The sequence below is a fragment of the Neophocaena asiaeorientalis genome, unplaced genomic scaffold, assembly GCF_003031525.2.
Source record: "Neophocaena asiaeorientalis asiaeorientalis breed wild unplaced genomic scaffold, Neophocaena_asiaeorientalis_V1.1 scaffold129, whole genome shotgun sequence".
Classification (NCBI taxonomy): Eukaryota; Metazoa; Chordata; class Mammalia; order Artiodactyla; family Phocoenidae; genus Neophocaena; species Neophocaena asiaeorientalis.
Window position 1 is genome coordinate 1686969 of NW_020172446.1, and position 17759 is coordinate 1704727.

Consider the following 17759-nt stretch of genomic DNA (forward strand, 5'->3'; position numbering starts at 1 on the left):
CCTCCTCTGCCCACCCCACCCCAGGCACTAGAGGCCACATCCCAGCACCCACTGACATGCATGGGAGGGCACCCTGGGCCCCCCAGACCAAAGTCGACATGTCCTCCACCACCAGGCTCCCTTCCACTCTAGAGCTCCAGAACCAACAGCTATGGAGGGAACACTTCCTGGCCCACAGTGACCTCTGGGCTGGACAAGGGCCTGCCTGGCTACTACAGACTCAGGCCCTCCTTACGCGCTTAGGTGTCTCAGGGTGGCGATGAGTGAGAAGGCTGGTGCCCAGTCTATGACAAGGGAGGGGACCCCTGTACACATGGGACACGCCCAGCCCAGGGGGACGGCCACTCTCATCTCACCCCAGGCCTTCACCCTGGCCCGAGGTTTTCAGAACAATCTAGAAAAACTACAGAAGCCACATCCAAACCCTCCAACAGGTGCCTTTCAGAAAAATGCCTCCACTCTGTTCAAATCGGAACACAAATATTACAGCGGCCCAGCGTCTCTCGTCCTCGCCTCCCTGGCCTCACTGAGCTGGTGATGAGAAGAAGAACACGGCTGCTCCTTGCCCGACTGCTTCTCCCTCCCCTCCCCGACCAAGGTCCTCCAGGCCCTTAGGGGGGCGGCGGCAGCTTTAAGTCCAGCAGGGTGTAGGCAAAGATGTTCCAGAAGACAGCGAACAGCACAAAGACGGTGTACATGGCCACAAAAATCCACCAGAGCGACTGGTCCTGCAGCCTCTGCTCGTAGTTCCTCAGGATCACCACGCCCAGGGTGATGCCTACAGCCACGCCACCCAAGTGCGCCACGAAGCTCGGGTGAGGGCACGGGGGATAGGCTGATGGGTGGAATCGCAGCCACACGGCCCGCCCAAACTCCATACTCACTGCAAGGGGAGGAAGCACAAAGAAGTCACAGGAGGGCCACGGGGCGGGGGCTGAGCAGGAAGCCTTGCAGTCCATCCATTCATCCAGCCGTCCACCCACTGATGCATTCACTACCCATCAGGCCAAGCACTGTTTGCTCTGTGCACTGGAAATATAATCGTGACGATAATACACAAACCTCTGTCCTCCTAGAGCTCACAGGGTCTGGAGATGGACCAGCATATAGTTACGTATGTAAGATAATTTCAGTAAAAGAAATTCTATGGGGGAAAAATAGGTGATTTAAAATCAAGGCCACATTTAAGGAGGGGGATTCTTTAGTTTGGGGAATCAGATCTTCCTAAAGGACTGACATCTGAATATCAAGAGAAGACCCTAAGAAGAGCGTTCCAGGCAGAGGGGACAGCTCTGTGCAGAAGCCCAAAGGCCCTTGCACCCCTGCAGGTGTGAGTCCTGCAGGTTCAGTTTCCCCATCTGTATCAAGTCTCAGCCTCTAGGTACCAGGCTGCACGGCCGGGACATTGATAACAACCTCAATACGTGCTAGCCCTTTACATTTTATAAAGTGTCTTCATGTACTAGTTCAAAACCCTTAAAGAACCCTCAGAACCAGTGCTTCTGTGGTTGGAAGGAAGGGATGAAGGGAAAGAAGGGCAAAGAAGGAATGGAAATAAACAATCCCAACAAAGTGCTGGAATTTAACCTTAACGGATTCTAAACGCCCCCATCCCGCTCTCCAATCCATCGTTCTTGCACGAACTTCTTGGGTTGGCCAGTCCAATGGGGATGTACTCTCTTGAAAGGATAAGTGCTGGGAAATTGTGCCATTTCATTACCTACCACCCAAAAAACACCAAGTGTGGGGATTCTTATCCCTATTTGACAGACTAAAGCCTTTGAGGGGAATTTTCTACTTATTCGTTACCAGTTAATTAACCAGGGCACCTCTCTCCACACTAACCGTCCCAGAGATGCCAGCACCTCGAGGGATGATCCTTCCCCCGGGGAATTGCCCAGCCTCCTGGCCTGGATCCTGCAACTCCAGGGGTGGCCAATAGATGGCGGAAAAGGAGCGGCGAGGGACGCCCACAGTGCCCTCCCACACGCCTCCCCAGGCCCTGGGGCATCTTCCTGCCTTTGCTTCACAGGCCCTGCGGTCCGCAAACGAGGTTTGAATGGCATTGGTTCCAGCTCCAAAACCACATTTCAGTTTTTATGCTGCTTGGAGTTGGATTCTTCTAAACAGCAAGACATCATTCTGTTCCTTTCCTTGCAAACAGACAAACTCAGTCTGAGCAAACTGGAGGCTATGCTCCCCAACTGCTCCCAGCCCACTGCCCCCCCACGGCCCACCATGGCCCCGGCTCAAAGATTCTGTGAGTTTTAGGGCTGGAAGTTCCTCTCTGGGATTAGAGATCCTCCAACCCCATCCAGGAAACGGAGACCAGAGGGCCCTGAACGCCAGGGGTACAAGGGATGTAAAAGTGGATTTAAGTGGAGCCCACCCAGGCCCCTGCTCCTTTGTTCTGGCTCAGTCTTCCTCCTCCCCACACAGCAGGTAGCTGACCCAGGCACAGTCCAGGAGCTCCTGCCCAGCCTGGCTGAAGTGTGGGGCATTAGAGATGACACAGGCTGGCTCTGAACACTGGCTCTACCACCTCTAGGGCGGGTGACCCCAGGCAAGGAACTTCACGCTCTGAGCCTGTAAATTAAGCCTGACAATAATCCACTCTTCATAGCCATGTTCTGGGGACTGAATGAGAGTCTGTGTGTCCCTCTTCTCTCCTCTGTTCAGACTCATTTTTCCCATCTCACAATGAGCCTCTTGGCCTCTGGTGTCATCCCCCTCACTCAACATCCTCTGCATCCTGCAGCCTGATGAGTGACTGCAAACTCAAAACCGTCAGTCTCTCTCTTGTTTAAAGGCCTCCAGTGGCCTCCCAGTACATTCAAAATGAAGCCCAATTTTTCTCTTTGCATTTAAATCCCTCCATGATCTGACTCCAATGACCTCTTACATAATCACACACAGTCCTGAACCTCCTGGGGCAGTTTTGTTAACTGACTTGCCAGCCATGACCCTTCACCCACCCGTGTCTTTGTTCCCGCTGCACCTTAAGTGTCCTCCTGCATCCTGTCTATCTGGCAAACACCTGCCTGTCTTTCACACTCAAAATGCAGGTGGACTGACTTCTCCCAACTAAGGCCCCCATGGCACCTGTTCACGGGGGTTCATGGATTAGCTACAGTTTGTGAACCTGCTGAACTGCGAGTTTTAGAGTGTGTGCATGTGTGTGTGTGTGTGCGCTTCCAAGGAGAAGCTTCCGAGGAGATCTCAAAGGATCAACTCCATGACCCAAAAGGTGAAGAAGTTATTTTTCTCACAAGGAAAAAATATTTTTTTTCCATTTCTTTAATTCTTCATCTGTATGAGATGACGGATGTTCGCTAAACTGACTGTACTAACCAGTTCATGATGGGTGTAAGTCAAATCATCACGCTGTACACCTGAAACTTACACAGGGCTGTATGTCAACTACATCTCAAGAAAGCTGGAAGGAAAAACATTTTTTTAAATAAAAATACTGAAACCAGAAATTTTTTTGAAATAAAAAGAAATAAAAGCCAGAAAAGGTTATTCTTCTTGGTATGACCATTGAGCTGGACACTAATCCTGCATGCCCTTTCCCGTTTGCAGATTATACATCAGTGAAAAGTTGAAGAAAGGTTAGGTAGCAGCATCGTAGGCCAGACCCTCTCATAACATCCCTACCATGTTGCACATTGTGGACACGTCTCCCTTTTCTTTTTGACCACAAGTCCCAGAAGGGCAGGGACTGTGCCGTCTCTACATCCCCCAGGCCCAGTACAGGGCTCCCCTCCCCCAGCCTGCCCCGTCAGAACTTACTACAGATCAAGGCCACAGCCATCCGAAGCAGCTTGAATTGACACTTCATGCCTGACCAGTTCTAGGGAAAAAGGAGACAGAGTTCCATTAGTTCCAGATCAGACCACTCCTCTGCAGAGGGAACCCGCTTAGGAAAACCTGACATTTAAACAAATCATCTCCATTAAATCCTGAATGAGCCGGTTGTGGTTTTGTCCCAGATCACACCAGCATGGCTTTGAGATTTCAGGCAATGGTAAGTTTATTAGTGTCATAAAAGCTCTCAAGCTGCACGAACAGAGGAAGAGAATCTAGATCCTGGGAGATGACAGTCCTTGTTTCCCTCACACAGATGTCTTGACGGTTGCCTCAACTGCTGGGTCCCACGGTTGCAAGGGGATGCAGGAAAGCAAAGCAAGCCAAGTTAAAGCAGAGCCATCAGGATGATAAAAGAACTCAAAATCCTCCATCTGAGGAACGAATGAGGTGACGACTCGGGGTCAAATTCATTGCCGTCAAGTATGAAGTGAGTCAACGCAGGAAAGGGTATATTCAGTGTAACCTGTAAGCGGAAGACTCAATGGATGAAAACTTCAGAGATTTTTTTTTTAAGCTCAGGATAAGCTTTCATTTCTAATAAGCTGAGCTGTCCAAACAAAGATGAAGTGATCCACGGGATGGTGAGTTTCCCAACATCGAGGGGTTCAATGGGGGCTTCGCATCACTCAGAGAGGATGCTCAAGAGAATCAGGCATTGGAAATGGGGTGGGCCAGACGGCCTTCAGACAAATCCCTCTTTCCCCTGAGAATCTCTGAAACTCTGAACCTCCAAAGCAGATAATCGAGTACAATTACTCACTTTATGAAAGGACTGTTCAATTTACAAAAGACTGCGCCACAGGGCTCCTTTGAGGGGCACTCCTGCAGCGCTTTCAAAGCTCGATTCCATTTACCCAGAAGCAGAAATGAGCCTGGAATCTTCCTGGAACACATCAGTCCTAGGGTAGGAGGCAAGTGGGGACAGCGAGGGCTTCTGTTCCCTCCCACCCACCTCCCCTGCTTCCGCTGCCTGGCCCAGGCCCAGCTCAGGGGCACGTCTTGAACTCCTTTGACATTGGGGGACCCATGCGTGAAACTTGACAGAGGCCCTGAACACTGGCATGTACAATAATGTCTATGGAAGCTTCACTGGACCAAGCAGGATGCGGGAAGCTGCCAAAAGACAGAGAAATCCTGCCACATTCGGCTTCTTGCCCTTTGCCTCCCTGTTATTCCCTATTATTCCTCAATGACCTGAACCTCACAAAAGGCGAGGTGAGTGACACACGGCCCCTCTTTAGGTGGGGGAGTCTAACCTCTGCTTGCTGACATGTTCTGTGCTAAAGGAGCAGACGGCAGGACAACACTGTCACCTGCTGGCATCTGCCCCCAGGGGACCCTCGCTGGGAGACAGGCAACAAAACGGGAGTTGGTGCCCTCCGCCGGATCTGGCCACCTAACCCGAGCTAGCTCATTTGGCCGAAGGTCAGTGGCCCCTCAGCTCCTCTCCAAGATGAAGCCCAAGGATGGGAGGGTCCTTGGGAGTCACCTGATGGGCCATCTCCACCCAAAGGGACACCCCTGCCAACAAGCTGACAAGATGGCCCTCCAGCCCCTGTGACCAGGAACTCACCACGTCCTGAAGCAGCCCCGTGAAGGGGCTCCACTCACTGAAAAGTTCTTCCTGCTATTGTCCAGGCAGGCTTTGTCTCCCTGTGAGGTCCACCCATGGGTTGTCATTCTCCCTTAAATGTGACACCCATGTTCACAGCAGTGTTATTCACAACAGCCAAAAAAGTGGAAGCCAGCCAAGCGTCCATGGATGGATGAATATAGAAACAGAAGGTGGTGTATCCACACAATGGAATAGTACTCAGCCTTCAAAAGGAAGGAAACCAAGACACATGCTACAACTTGAATGAAACTTGAAGACATTACGCTAAGTGAAATAAGCCACTCACAAAAAGACAAATAGTGTTTGATTCCACTTGTACGAGGTACAGACTACAGAGGTAGTCAAATTCATGGAGACAGAAAGTAGAATAGGGGTTTCCAGGAGCTGGGGGAGGGAGGAATGGAAGTTGTTAAATGGGTACAGAGTTTTTGTTTTGCAAAATAGAAAGAGTTCTGTGGACAGTTGGCGATTCATATGGATATGGAACACTTCTAAGATCCCTTTTCCTCATAAAAACCCTCTGAAGGGGCTTCCCTGGTGGTGCAGTGGTTGAGAGTCTGCCTGCCGATGCAGGGAACATGGGTTCGTGCCCCGGTCCGGGAAGATCCCACATGCCGCGGAGCGGCTGGGCCCGTGAGCCATGGCCGCTGAGCCTGCACGTCCGGAGCCTGTGCTCCGCAACGGGAGAGGCCGCAACAGTGAGAGGCCCGCGTACCGCAAAAAAACAAACAAAAAAAACAACCCTCTGAATATTTTACCTGAAGTCTCTTTCACTGTGTTCTGAGTGACAGTATCAGGCAGAGTTAAGTCTAGAATGTATTGGCCGCTCTCTCCTTCAGCTGAGGTCCAGGTCCCTCTGGGCCCTATCTGGGACCTGTCTAAAAAAGCACTGTCTGTATTTTTGGTCTGGCAAGACCACTGGTGTGGTGGCTCAGAATTCCTTTTTTCTAGTGTCCTCATTTGTAAATCTGAGATAACAACAGTACCTAACTCATTACCCACCTCATGGTTTGTTGCGAAGGTGAAATGAATTAATATGTGTAAAGAAGAACACTGTCTGGCACGTGGTAAGAGTCATCTAAGTGCCTGATAGTATCTGGACCTGGGGCAAAGATGGTGAGTTTGCCCTGCAGAGCGGCTTCAAAACTTCAGAATCTCTGCTAAGTCAGACAGAGAAAGACAAATACTGTATGATATCACCTACATGTGGAATCTAAAAAAATTCAACAAACTAGTGAATATAACACAGAGAACAAATGAGTGGTTACCAGTGAGGGGGGAGGGGAAATATAGGGATGGGGGAGTGGAAGGTACAAACTATTAGGGGGTAAGACAGGCTCAAGGATGTATTGTATAATATAGCCGATATTTTGTTATAACTGTAAATGGAAAGTAACCTTTAAAAACTGTATAAAAATAAAAAAAATTTTTTTAAAAGAAGCTTCAGACTCTCAATGACCTTGGAGGAGGCCGGGGGGCTCCAGTTTTGCAACATGGCTCCCAGGACCAGCTTCATCTACCATACCTGCCGAGCCCTGGAAGGCTCTGAAGTTTGCCAAGCTGATCTAGTCATCCCACTCTGATCTGCACTTGAGGGTCCAGGTGGGCAAGTGCAAGGTCACAGTGAGTAAATGTCGAGCTTGACAGGGTTCCCAGTCCAGGGCTCTGTCCGCCCACACTTCCAAGGCAGGGTCACATTCTGTCTGTCCATGCTGGCTGCCCCCAGAGCTGAGCAAACATCAGTAAATGAGCAGCCTTCCAGCAGCTGAGGGGTTAAACTAGAAAGTCACTCCTTTCCCCCAGCTGCCTCATCTCCCCCCCTCCTCCCCATTATTCCCTCCAATAAAATAAGCACAGTGAAACAACAGGAGAGAAGGAAAAAAATCTCACACAGAGCCAGCGCTGCTGCTGCTATAAATGTTGAAAAGCCTGCAGGCCCCTGGGGAATATAAACTTTTTTCAGGTCCTTTAATTTCATTCTCTACCAGAGCCTCACAGGGTGAGATGGTAACTCACAAACGACAAACAAGGCAGTAACCAGTCCCCTAGGCATCTTGCTCACCCAGTCAGTCAAGAGCTCAGAGGCTGAAACCCAGGAGAGGTTCTGTTCCCAGACGGCTTTACATAACCCCAGTGGAAACAATTTCTTGTCAAATCACTTCAAGAAAACCCAACACAGGAAACAAGGAAAGCGTGACACAGATAAAAAAGAAAGCACGACACAGATAAAATTACATTTTATTAAGTAAAAATCCTACAGAAGGATTTTTACTTAATAAAATGAACCTTATAACAAATCTTCTGTGACTTTTCGACAACAATCTTTCCTTGTGCTTTGACAGTATGGTTCCATTTGCAAAAATTTAGATCTCAAATGTTTTAGAAAAACATCTATCATATGGGGCAAAGTTAAAGAAAATATCTTGTATATTTAAAAATGAGGGCTACCCTGGTGGCGCAGTGGTTAAGAATCCGCCTGCTAATGCAGGGGACACGGGTTTGAGCCCTGGTCTGGGAAGATCCCACATGCCACGGAGCAACTAAGCCCGTGCGCTACAACTACTGAGCCTGCACTTTAGAGTCTGCGGGCCACAACTACTGAGCCCGTGTGCCGCAACTACTGAAGCCCGTGCACCTAGATCCCGTGCTCCACAACAAGAGAAGCCACCGCAATGAGAAGCCTGCGCACCACAACGAAGAGTAGCCCCGGCTCGCTGCAACTAGAGAAAGCCCACGCACAGCAACAAAGACCCAATGCAGCCAAAAATAAGTAATAAAATAAAATAAATAAATTTTTAAAAATTAAAAATAAATAAATAAAAATGAAACTCTGTCCTATGGGCCCCAGCAAAAAGCAATTAATAAATTATTCAATTATGTGTGCCTTTATACTGCTAGAATTTAAAATAAGAAGTCTTGATTACAGGTCTTTAATGCCATCCAGATCATCTGCTGAAATATTTTTTAGATTTATTCCCTTGATGTAAACAAGCGTTTTGAAACTCAGAGTGTTTTTTATGAAAAATAAGACATACTTTAATTTAAGGCAGAATCTCTCACTTAAACAGAGTCCTGAGAACAGAAGTGTTCAACATTTTTCTGTTATGTATCTGTAATGTATCAACATTTTATCTGAAGCATAAAGGACACATTTTCAGATTATTCTCTGTACAGATATCAGGTGGAATTTATAAAGATAAGGAATTATATGTATAAAAATATATAGGGCTTCCCCTGGTGGCACAGTGGTTGAGAGTCCGCCTGCCGATGCAGGGGACATGGGTTCGTGCCCCGGTCCAGGAGGATCCCACATGCCGCGGAGCGGCTGGGCCCGTGAGCCATGAAGAAACTGAAAAAGAATAGATATATGTATATGTATAACTAAGTCACTTTGCTATACTCTTTTTTTTGTTTTGGCCGAGTGGAATATGGGATCTTAGTTTCCCGAGCAGGGATCGAACCCCTGGCCCCTGCAGTGGAAGTGCAGAGTCTTAACCACTGGACAGCCAGGGAAGTCCCTGCTGTACTCCTGAAACTAATACAACACTGTAAATCAACTATACTCCAATATAAAATAAAAATTAAAAAAAAAAAGAACTCTCCCCACACATTTGCTAACATTCTGGGGAAAAACAAATCGATAGTCTATCTATTAGGTTGAACCACATGAAATTGCCAATGCCTAAATGCTTCTGACCCACAGAAACAGCAATTTCATATGGTGTGTCCTAATGTGTCTCTGAATTGCTGGGCACTGAGCTAGCTTGGGTAAAGACAGCCTCTTGATGAAAGGAAACTGACCTAAGGAGGAAGTGACTGTTTTTCACTGTCCAATAAGCACCACACAACTTTCTAAGGGAAAGGCTACCTTATGTCACACTCCAGGGGACCCCAAAGCTCCCCGTTGGTCAGGGAAAGCCACGTCCTTCTGTAAGACCGCTGGGCTCTTGGGTGGGACAGCTCATCTGCACAGCCACAGGCTACTTGCAGAAAGAAACATAAACTGGAAGAAAACTGCTCTCACACCCCCCTCCTCAACCCCATGCCCCAGCCCTCGGTCCGGGTCCTAGAGGTGGTCTGCCTTCACCACAGGAACTTCTGGGGCATCGGGGCCGCTTCCCAGGCGGTGGGAAGGGGTGGAAAAGGTCATCGTTATGAAGTCCTGTTTGCTTCTTCTTCCTTAGTTGTGCTGGCTCATCCCCTTCATACACAGATGCACCTTGGGGGGAAGGGGAAGGGGAGGGTGGCCTTTCCTCCCCCTGCAGAAAGGAATTGGGGCAGGGGGAGGGGGGAGTGGCAGAAGCAGAATTCAGAGGAAAAGCTGTATCTGGGGAAAGCTGTGGCACTGATACAGAATGACCCATTTAAAGAGCCAATGTGAGGCGGCCCTGGGCTCCCAGGTGTTTAGCAGACCAAGCCAAGCACCCCGTGTGTAAACATACTGTCACACACCCACCCGCCCCTGCTGTAGCTCTCTTTCTCTCTCAGTGTACAAAGGGGACTTTGGTGCAAAGAAAGGGGATGGTGCTGAGGAGCAGGCTAGGTGACAGAGGCAATAATAATGAAGAAATGGGGGTGGGACTTCCCTGGAGGTCCAGTGGTTAAGATTTGTGTTTCCAAGACCTCCATAAACTGCTGTCACTGAGCATTCACACATCTGCCACGTGGGTGACGACAGTGATGGAGGAGAGAGGTGAGAGCAAGAAGACCCCAAAGAGAAGCTACTCCCTTCCTGCCCTCCCTCCGGCCCTTCTCTCCCTTCTTCCCCCCAATTTAGTGGGCACCCTCTGCCATGTGTCCAGCCCTATTCCAGGCACTGGGGAAAAGATGAGTAAGATCTGGGCTCTGCTTGGAGGCTCCTGGGCAAGTGGGGGCATCAGACAGGGTGAGCCAAGCACTGCCAGTGACTCCTCTTTCAGCCTCCAAACTTCAGACTGCTTCTAAAACAAGGAGGCCGTCTTGACCTCCTCTGAGACTATCAGGTGGCTTCCAATCGCTTGCCTTGAAGATCCTGTCTCTATTCTGAGTCTACCCCGGCCTCTTCCGTGGGGAGTCAGGAATTAAGTTCACACTTAGACTGAGTGGTTATTTTCACTTTATGTCATTGATCCCATCTCATCCCATTTCACAGATGTAGACACTGAGGCACAAAGCAGTAAAGTCATTTGCCCAAGGTCACTCTTTAGGAAGTGGGGAGCTGGGATTCAGATCTGGGAGGAATAACAGCTCCTGCTCTTAGCTAGTTACACTAGATTGCTCTTCAGGAAAAGGCAAGGAAGAGCATGAGAAATGGAATGACGGCATCCAGTCGCTTTGAAGGGCTGGTGGAGGAGAGCGACACTAGAATGACTGCCAGGAGATGTGGGTTCAAGTCCCCATTTTGCCACAGATTTGATTGTGGCTTTGGACAAATCACTTAACCTCTCAGAGCCTTCTTTCCTGTTTGGGACTTTTGATGAGATCATCTCTAAGATCCCTTTACTTTTTTTTTTAAATTTTTGGCTGCGTTGGGTCTTTGTTGCTGCAAGCGGGCTTTCTCTAGTTGTGGTGAGTGGGGGTTACTCTTCGTTGCGGTGCGCGGGCTTCTCATTGCTGTGGCTTCTCTTGTTGTGAAGCATGGGCTCTCGGCACGCGGGCTTCAGTAGTTGTGGCATGCAGGCTCAGCAGTTGTGGCTCACGGGCTCTAGAGCGCAGGCTCAGTAGTTGTGGCACACGGGCTTAGTTGCTCTGAGGCATGTGGGATCTTCCCGGACCCAGGCTCAAACCCGTGTCCCCTGCATTGGCAGGCGGATTCTTAACCACTGCACTTAGGGAAGTCCCTAAGATCCCCTTACTTTTAACAGCCAATGACAAACAACAAGTTACAATCACAACGCATGCTAGTGGTCAAGGATTTAAACTTTTTAAAGTCACTGAGTAGCAAACAGTTGGAATAGGAAGATGGGCAAAGCCATGGCTGGAGAAAATATGAATCATATATGGAAGGGTCCCACTGGAAGTATCCCGGCAGAGGGCGAGGAGTGTCCTTAAACTCAGCTACTGGCCAAGGCCACCTGGCGCTTGCCAAGCCCGGGCTGGAGCGTGAAGGAGGATCTAAACCCCAGCTCCAACAGATTAACGCCAGGCCCAGCGACAGCAGAGGGGAGGCCAAGAGAGGGCTGCTGGGACAGGGGGTGCTCACCATCACGATGTTGGCCAGATGGGCAGAGACAAGCGCATACACCCCTCCAGAGGAGCCCACCACTGGTGCGGTCATGTCAGCCACAGACACCGCCAAGGACCCTGGTACAGAGAGAGATGGAGAACTCAAGGATGCTGGAGTCGGCTCCCCACCCCAGTCCCAGGCCGCTGCAGCCTCTGGGCTGAGACCCCACAGCAAGAGGCTCGCTCTCTTCCTCCCTTGATCGCATGTCACCTCGGAGCTTCCTAGAAGATTCATTTATGGCCGAAAGAACCATTTGGTTCAAACTTCTCCTTTTACAGCCGGGAAGCAAAGTCTCAAGGAGAGAAGTGACTTGCCCAAAGTAGAACTCTGCCACCCAGATCATCTTGCCTGGCAATCCAGCCTCCCCTTGTGCTATCTCAGGGTTCTGAGCAACGACAAAAATAGTAGCAGTAGTTCTTGCAGAAACAGCTACCCCTTATGGGGCACGGTGTGTCAGACACTGGCCAGGCATTTTACAGACATCCTTCCCTTTGACCCTCAAGCCCACCCTCTGAGGCAGGCACTAGTAGCCTCACTGCAGAGATGAGGCTGAGCCCAGAGTCACCTGGTAGGAAGGGCTGGAGCCAGGATATGAGTCCAGGTCTGCCTGACACAAAGCCCGTGTGTGCTCTCGGCCTCTCTAGCAGCCACTCCCCAAAATGGGTCAGAGGTCGACCTCCACCCTCTACCCTCGCTCTCCTCAACAGCATCCAAAAACCTGCCTAGCATCACCTCCAACCGAGTGAAATGACAACAGGCCAACAGGATCTCCAGAGCGGGGCTTCTTTGGAGGAAAAACGTCCTTGAGAAGTCCCGGGGAAGAGAGAAAGATGATGTAATACCCTCTGGGGGAAAGGAATGGTAGAGACTCTTGGTCTGGAGGATGATAAACTTTCATCCTGGGAGGGAAGCTGGGCAGAGAAGAAGATGGGAAATGTGTTGTTCTGGTCTCATTTAAGTGTGATCAATGCTTTGGCTTTCAGGGAAGGACACAGGAGACTAAAAATAACTGGGAGTTAGAACCCAGGGCTCAGAGGATGAGAGGTGGCCGGCCTGGGTGAGTGTGCAGAAATCACCACTGGAAAATGCCTGCAGGCTCAGGAGCCAATTAGCTGCTGCTTGGGTGGAGAGAAGAGGGACAGGCAGAAGGCCAACTCTGCAGGCCCTACAGGGCTGGAGGGTTCACTACTTAGCAGGAGGCAAGGCCCGGCCCGGGAACCAGCGTGCCTGACACCCTGGGCGTGGAGAGGCCCCTGCAACGTCATATGCCTTCTCCCTGGCTTGCCGTCACCCCCAGACCACTCTCAAGGCTTCTTGTCTCACTGAGATCCTCGGAGGAAGAGATCCCCACAACAGATTCTTAGTCTCAAGGGGAATGTCATCTCTCAGGAAAATACAAACCGTTATGAACTAAGGACACCCAAGTCCTTCTCCCCTCCCAGGGCAACTATAAATCTTTCTTCTCCCCTTTCATGATTTCCCTCTGGCTTTAATTAGGTATTGATCTATTGTCAGATAACTTTCTTTTTTTTTTTTTAACTGCCTAGCCATGGGGTCAGCCCTATATAACAGGAAAAAGAAAAAAAAAAATCCCAGGGTGGCCAACGGGCAGGCAGTGGGATCTGCATGACAAAGGATTCCCACGCTCTCACTCTCCCTGGCGGCAGGGCTGGCCGCAAAGGCTGCACTGCAGGGCTGCACAGGGCTGGCTGCCCATTAACTACCGTCTGGACAGAGGAAGCCCCAGCCTCCTCGGGGCTGGCCTCTCTCCTCCACGTGAGTCCCCACAAACCGGGCCAGATTCTGCTCCCTTGGCCTCCCTGGTGGGATCCACCAGGACAGGGAGGCGGCAGGGAAGCCCCCAGGGTCCAGCTTCCGTGCACTGACCTTTCCCTCACCCTAAGGATGGATGAGAGTCCTGACCCCAGGACCAGAGGTCAGTCTGGATTGTGGCAGGATTATGGGATGGGGGCGTGACTGGTTACTTGTGTGACCCTGGGCACAGCTCCTGAATTCTTTGGGCTTCAGTTTTCACATCTGTGAAATGAGGAGGTTAGTCTAAGGCTTTCTAACTTTTGAACAGTGAGACACTATTTTCAAAGAAACCTGACTCACACCCCTACCCCATGGTGCAGAGAGCTGCTCTGGCTGAATGGGGATGGGACCTGGGGAGTAAAGTCTGCCACCCACTGGAGGGCATCTCAAGGGTTCCTTCCAGATCAGAAATACAATAATCCAAGTCTTGGCCTAAGATCCAGGGTCTGAGGTTCGGATCCTGGTTCTAGAATCTGGAAGGTGACAATCTGGATCCACCTGCCCTCCATTTGTGGTAGAAAGACTTTCCTTGGGCTTCCCTGGTGGCGCAGTGGTTGAGAGTCTGCCTGCCGATGCAGGGGACACGGGTTCGTGCCCCGGTCCGGGAAGATCCCACATGCTGCGGAGCGGCTGGGCCCGTGAGCCATGGCCGCTGAGCCTGCGCGTCCGGAGCCTGTGCTCCGCAACGGGAGAGGCCACAACAGTGAGAGGCCCGCGTACCGCAAAAAAAAAAAGAAAGACTTTCCTTAAGTGACTGCAGATTAGACCTGGACTATAGGGACTAAGAGAGGTCAAGTATAAATGTACGTATGCATATCAATAAAGTAAGACACGTCATCCCAGGACAGAAAGCCAGGGCCAGGCAGGATTCCCGATGAACGGAATGGATCACAGTTCAATAAAGGCCAGTGTGAACTCCTGGAGGTCATGGGAGCAGAGGACGGGGAGAGAAAGGCGAGCCGGAGTGACACGCCACACCTGTACACAGCAGCAAACCAAAGGATCAGTGCTAGTCAGGGCTATGAATTTTCCCCCAAAACCCTGGGTCCATGCCAGCACGGGGATGAATTGGTGACTTTGCCATTATGCACAGCTGCGATAATTTTAGCCTGGAAAATTTAAAGCAGGTGTTCTCCAGCATCTCCCTTAGCCGTTAAAAAACCCCCAAACAAATCCAAATAAAAATTGGCAGAACATCTACCTTTAAGCAGTACAACTTTATCTATGTATGTACTCTTTCACTTAGTTTACAAATATTTGTTGCTTACCATGTACCAAACCCTGTGCTAGGCTCTGGGGATGCATCCATCGCTTCTGATCTATATAATCTATCATAAAGCTGGGCAGAGCAGCGAAGAGACTGGATCTTAAAGTATTTAAACTCAGCTCTGTAATCATTAGCCGGAAGTGAGATGCACGTTGGCTTTCAAGCATTGGCTACAAGCACCGGGCAGAGGAAGGGTTTCCACCCCAGTTCTAGGGCTTCTTGGCTGAGCAAATAGAGTCATTTTACCTCTTTGAACTGCCTATAAAATGGGGGTGTCAGCACCTACCTCATAGGATGTTGTGATGAGAAGAGCAGATAACATACGTGTGAACCATTTATCACATACCTGGACTACCAGACACGCTCAGCAGAGGTTAGTTATTATGGTTACAAAATGCGATGGCCTTGGATTTGGAATATTTTCATTGGGCAGGAATTAGAGAGCAGGGGTCAATGTCTATTAAGACCTCCCTTGGTTTCTGACAAATTATGTGCATAAAGGATAAGGCCTTTTAATTCTCGTAACACTGTGATAGTGTTAGAGCACAGCCTTTGAGGTCAGATAGCCTGGATTAGAGCCCAGCTCCACCACTTACGACTGTATCTTCTTAGGCAAGTCACTTAGCGTCCCTAAGTCTCGGTTTCTGTATCTGTAACAGATGGAGAGTTAACAGTTCCTGCCTCATGGAGTTGTCGTGGGGATTAAAAACAGCCCGCACAGGACAGGCACCTGATAAGTATCGGCTATCCGGTCAGGGTCTGGCTGTCTGAACAGGACCCCTTCTCTGAGGAGGGATGCACACAGAGCAGAGAGGGAGGAAGGGGTACAGGCAGGTCAATCAACTCAATCCTGGAGATCAGTGATTTGATGTGAGGTGACCAGAATGCCTCTGCTCTGAATCAATGACTCAGATAGAACAGCACGTGTAATTTGCTTTGCAATACAGCCCCACGCCCTCAGGTTTAGTTGGAAAGCCCCCGTCTGCCTTTACACCATCTCCTTCTGCACTGGCATCACTGGGAGGTGATACCTGCACTGTCTTCCCGCTGGGTGTCATCTGGTTTGGGCGAGGCCTGAGTCATCTTGAATCTATGTCTGTCTTCTAGGTTACTGGCACTCCCATCTAATTAACTACCAACTGCAAGTGTTACGAGCATCTTTCCTGTTCCTCGCCATTAACCATCTGGGTCTCTGAGTATGTCGGCATGGAAAATGTGGCTCTAAATCCCCAGATGTCGACACTCAGGGGTGTGTCAGTGGCTAAGTAAGTCTGGCACACAGAGATGTTCATCAGACCTTTTTTCAAGGATGCAGACGGTGCTGGATTCTGGGAGAAGCTGGTGTGAGTGCTGTCCAAGGTGGCCAAGTTTTTAACCTCAGCACAGGAGTGAAGGAGACAGCGCTGGGCCAATCTCCCAGGCTGAGGGTTCACGAACTAGCAGACCAGCCTCTCATGGGATGGGGGTGTGTGGTGGGACCCTTCCCTCTTTGATTCCTGAAGTCATTCCACTTACCTCCAGGGTCCCTGCCTGACCACTGTTTACAAAGCTGACGCTGCCCTGCTCTCCTGATGACAACTTCAATGCCACTCAGAAAGGATTAAGATCTTACTTAAACGTACACACAAAGCTCCCCAGGGTACAGCTGTCAGGGGGGAAGAGCTGAGGCGGCAAACCTTGTAAAGAGAAAAGCCAGCGATAAAGGTGGAAACATCACGAGGGAGATCCCTCTGTTCAGAAGCCCAGTTGGTGCAGACTTTTCCTGTAGAAATCTGCTCTGCTCTCCCCACCTCATCCCAGTGCACCTCCCCTGCCACTGGGGAGGGGGATAGGGGGCTGGCCACTACCCTCAAGCCCACAATGATCACTGTCATCACCTGCCACATGAGCTGAGCCAGCCAGGGCCCCAGACTCCTCCAGCTGGCACGAGTGCCCACTACCTCCTAGGCCAGACTCTCTCCGGCCAGCCGTGGGTCAATCAAGGGCCAGCCCGGGCAGAGGCAAGATCCCCCTTAGGGTACAGATGCTGGCCTGGCCAGGGCAGGCACCTGGCTCCACCCACTCCTTGGATGTCCCCACAGGGATCTCACCTCCCTTGCACGGTTTATTTCATCCTTCACCTCACTCCGCCTTCCTCACACCTGGCAGGCAGATCTCATCAGTTCCCTCTTAAAGCTTAACAGGGCCAAGAGAAGGTAAGGCATTTCCCCAAGTTCCCACAGCTGCAACACGGCAGTGTGAAGACTGAAACTCCGGTCAGTCTGCCTGTTCCAAATGCTGTGCTCTCCCCTCCTTTGTCATCACATGCCTCCCTCTCTGGGTGGCAGTTCCCAGTATCCCCAGGGAAGTGGGGAGATTTGCCTGGAGGCCAAGCCTAGTAGTCAGGAGCCTGGATGGTGAGGGTCCTCTGGAAGTTGGGGCTTGCTTGACCTCATGGGGTCTCCTAGACGCCCTGGGGAGGTTCACCCCTGGGGACACGGGGCCCACCTGCCTACCTGCCACGACACCAGCCACATAGACAAGCGCAATGCGGGTTGCTCCGTGCACCATCTCCAGGGGTACCCCCACCAGGAGCTGCAGCACCACATTGAGTCCCAGGTGTTCTATCCTGTACAGAGAGATCACATTCATTCATCCATTCATGTAGCATGCCACGATGCTGGGGATCCAGTAGTGAACAAGACCTTATAGCTGGGAGACCTGGTGGTCTAGTGGTTAGGACTCAGTGCTTTCACTGCTGTCGCCCGGGTTCAATCCCTGGTTGGGGAACTGTGATCCCACAAGCCGCGCTGCATGGCCAAAATTAAATTAAAAAAAAAAAAGACCCTATAGCTGCCTTTGAGGAGCTCACAGTCTAGGGGGTGGAGGGGAAGGAATTACAACGCAGACAGACCATTTTAGAGTGTTCCTTCCACCCTCCCTGCCAGCTGGGACAGGAACACAGGTGCAGGGCTGGGGGGTGACTGGCAGTGTCTGCACTTCCCACT

The 17759-nt window shown here is 50.5% G+C and overlaps 1 protein-coding gene across 2 annotated transcripts in view; it reads right to left on the bottom strand.

The window, feature by feature from the left end:
• Positions 1–611: 611 nt before the first annotated feature.
• Positions 612–17759, bottom strand: part of RHBDL3 (rhomboid like 3) — a 42116-nt gene continuing 24968 nt past the window's right edge. For both annotated transcript variants that reach the window (XM_024737165.1, XM_024737160.1), the window contains 4 exons: positions 17268–17380; positions 11667–11767; positions 3793–3853; positions 612–883 (listed from right to left, as the gene is read on the bottom strand). In XM_024737165.1, coding sequence (XP_024592933.1) covers positions 612–883; positions 3793–3853; positions 11667–11767; positions 17268–17380 — 547 coding nt within the window. The remainder of the gene's footprint in view (positions 884–3792; positions 3854–11666; positions 11768–17267; positions 17381–17759) is intronic.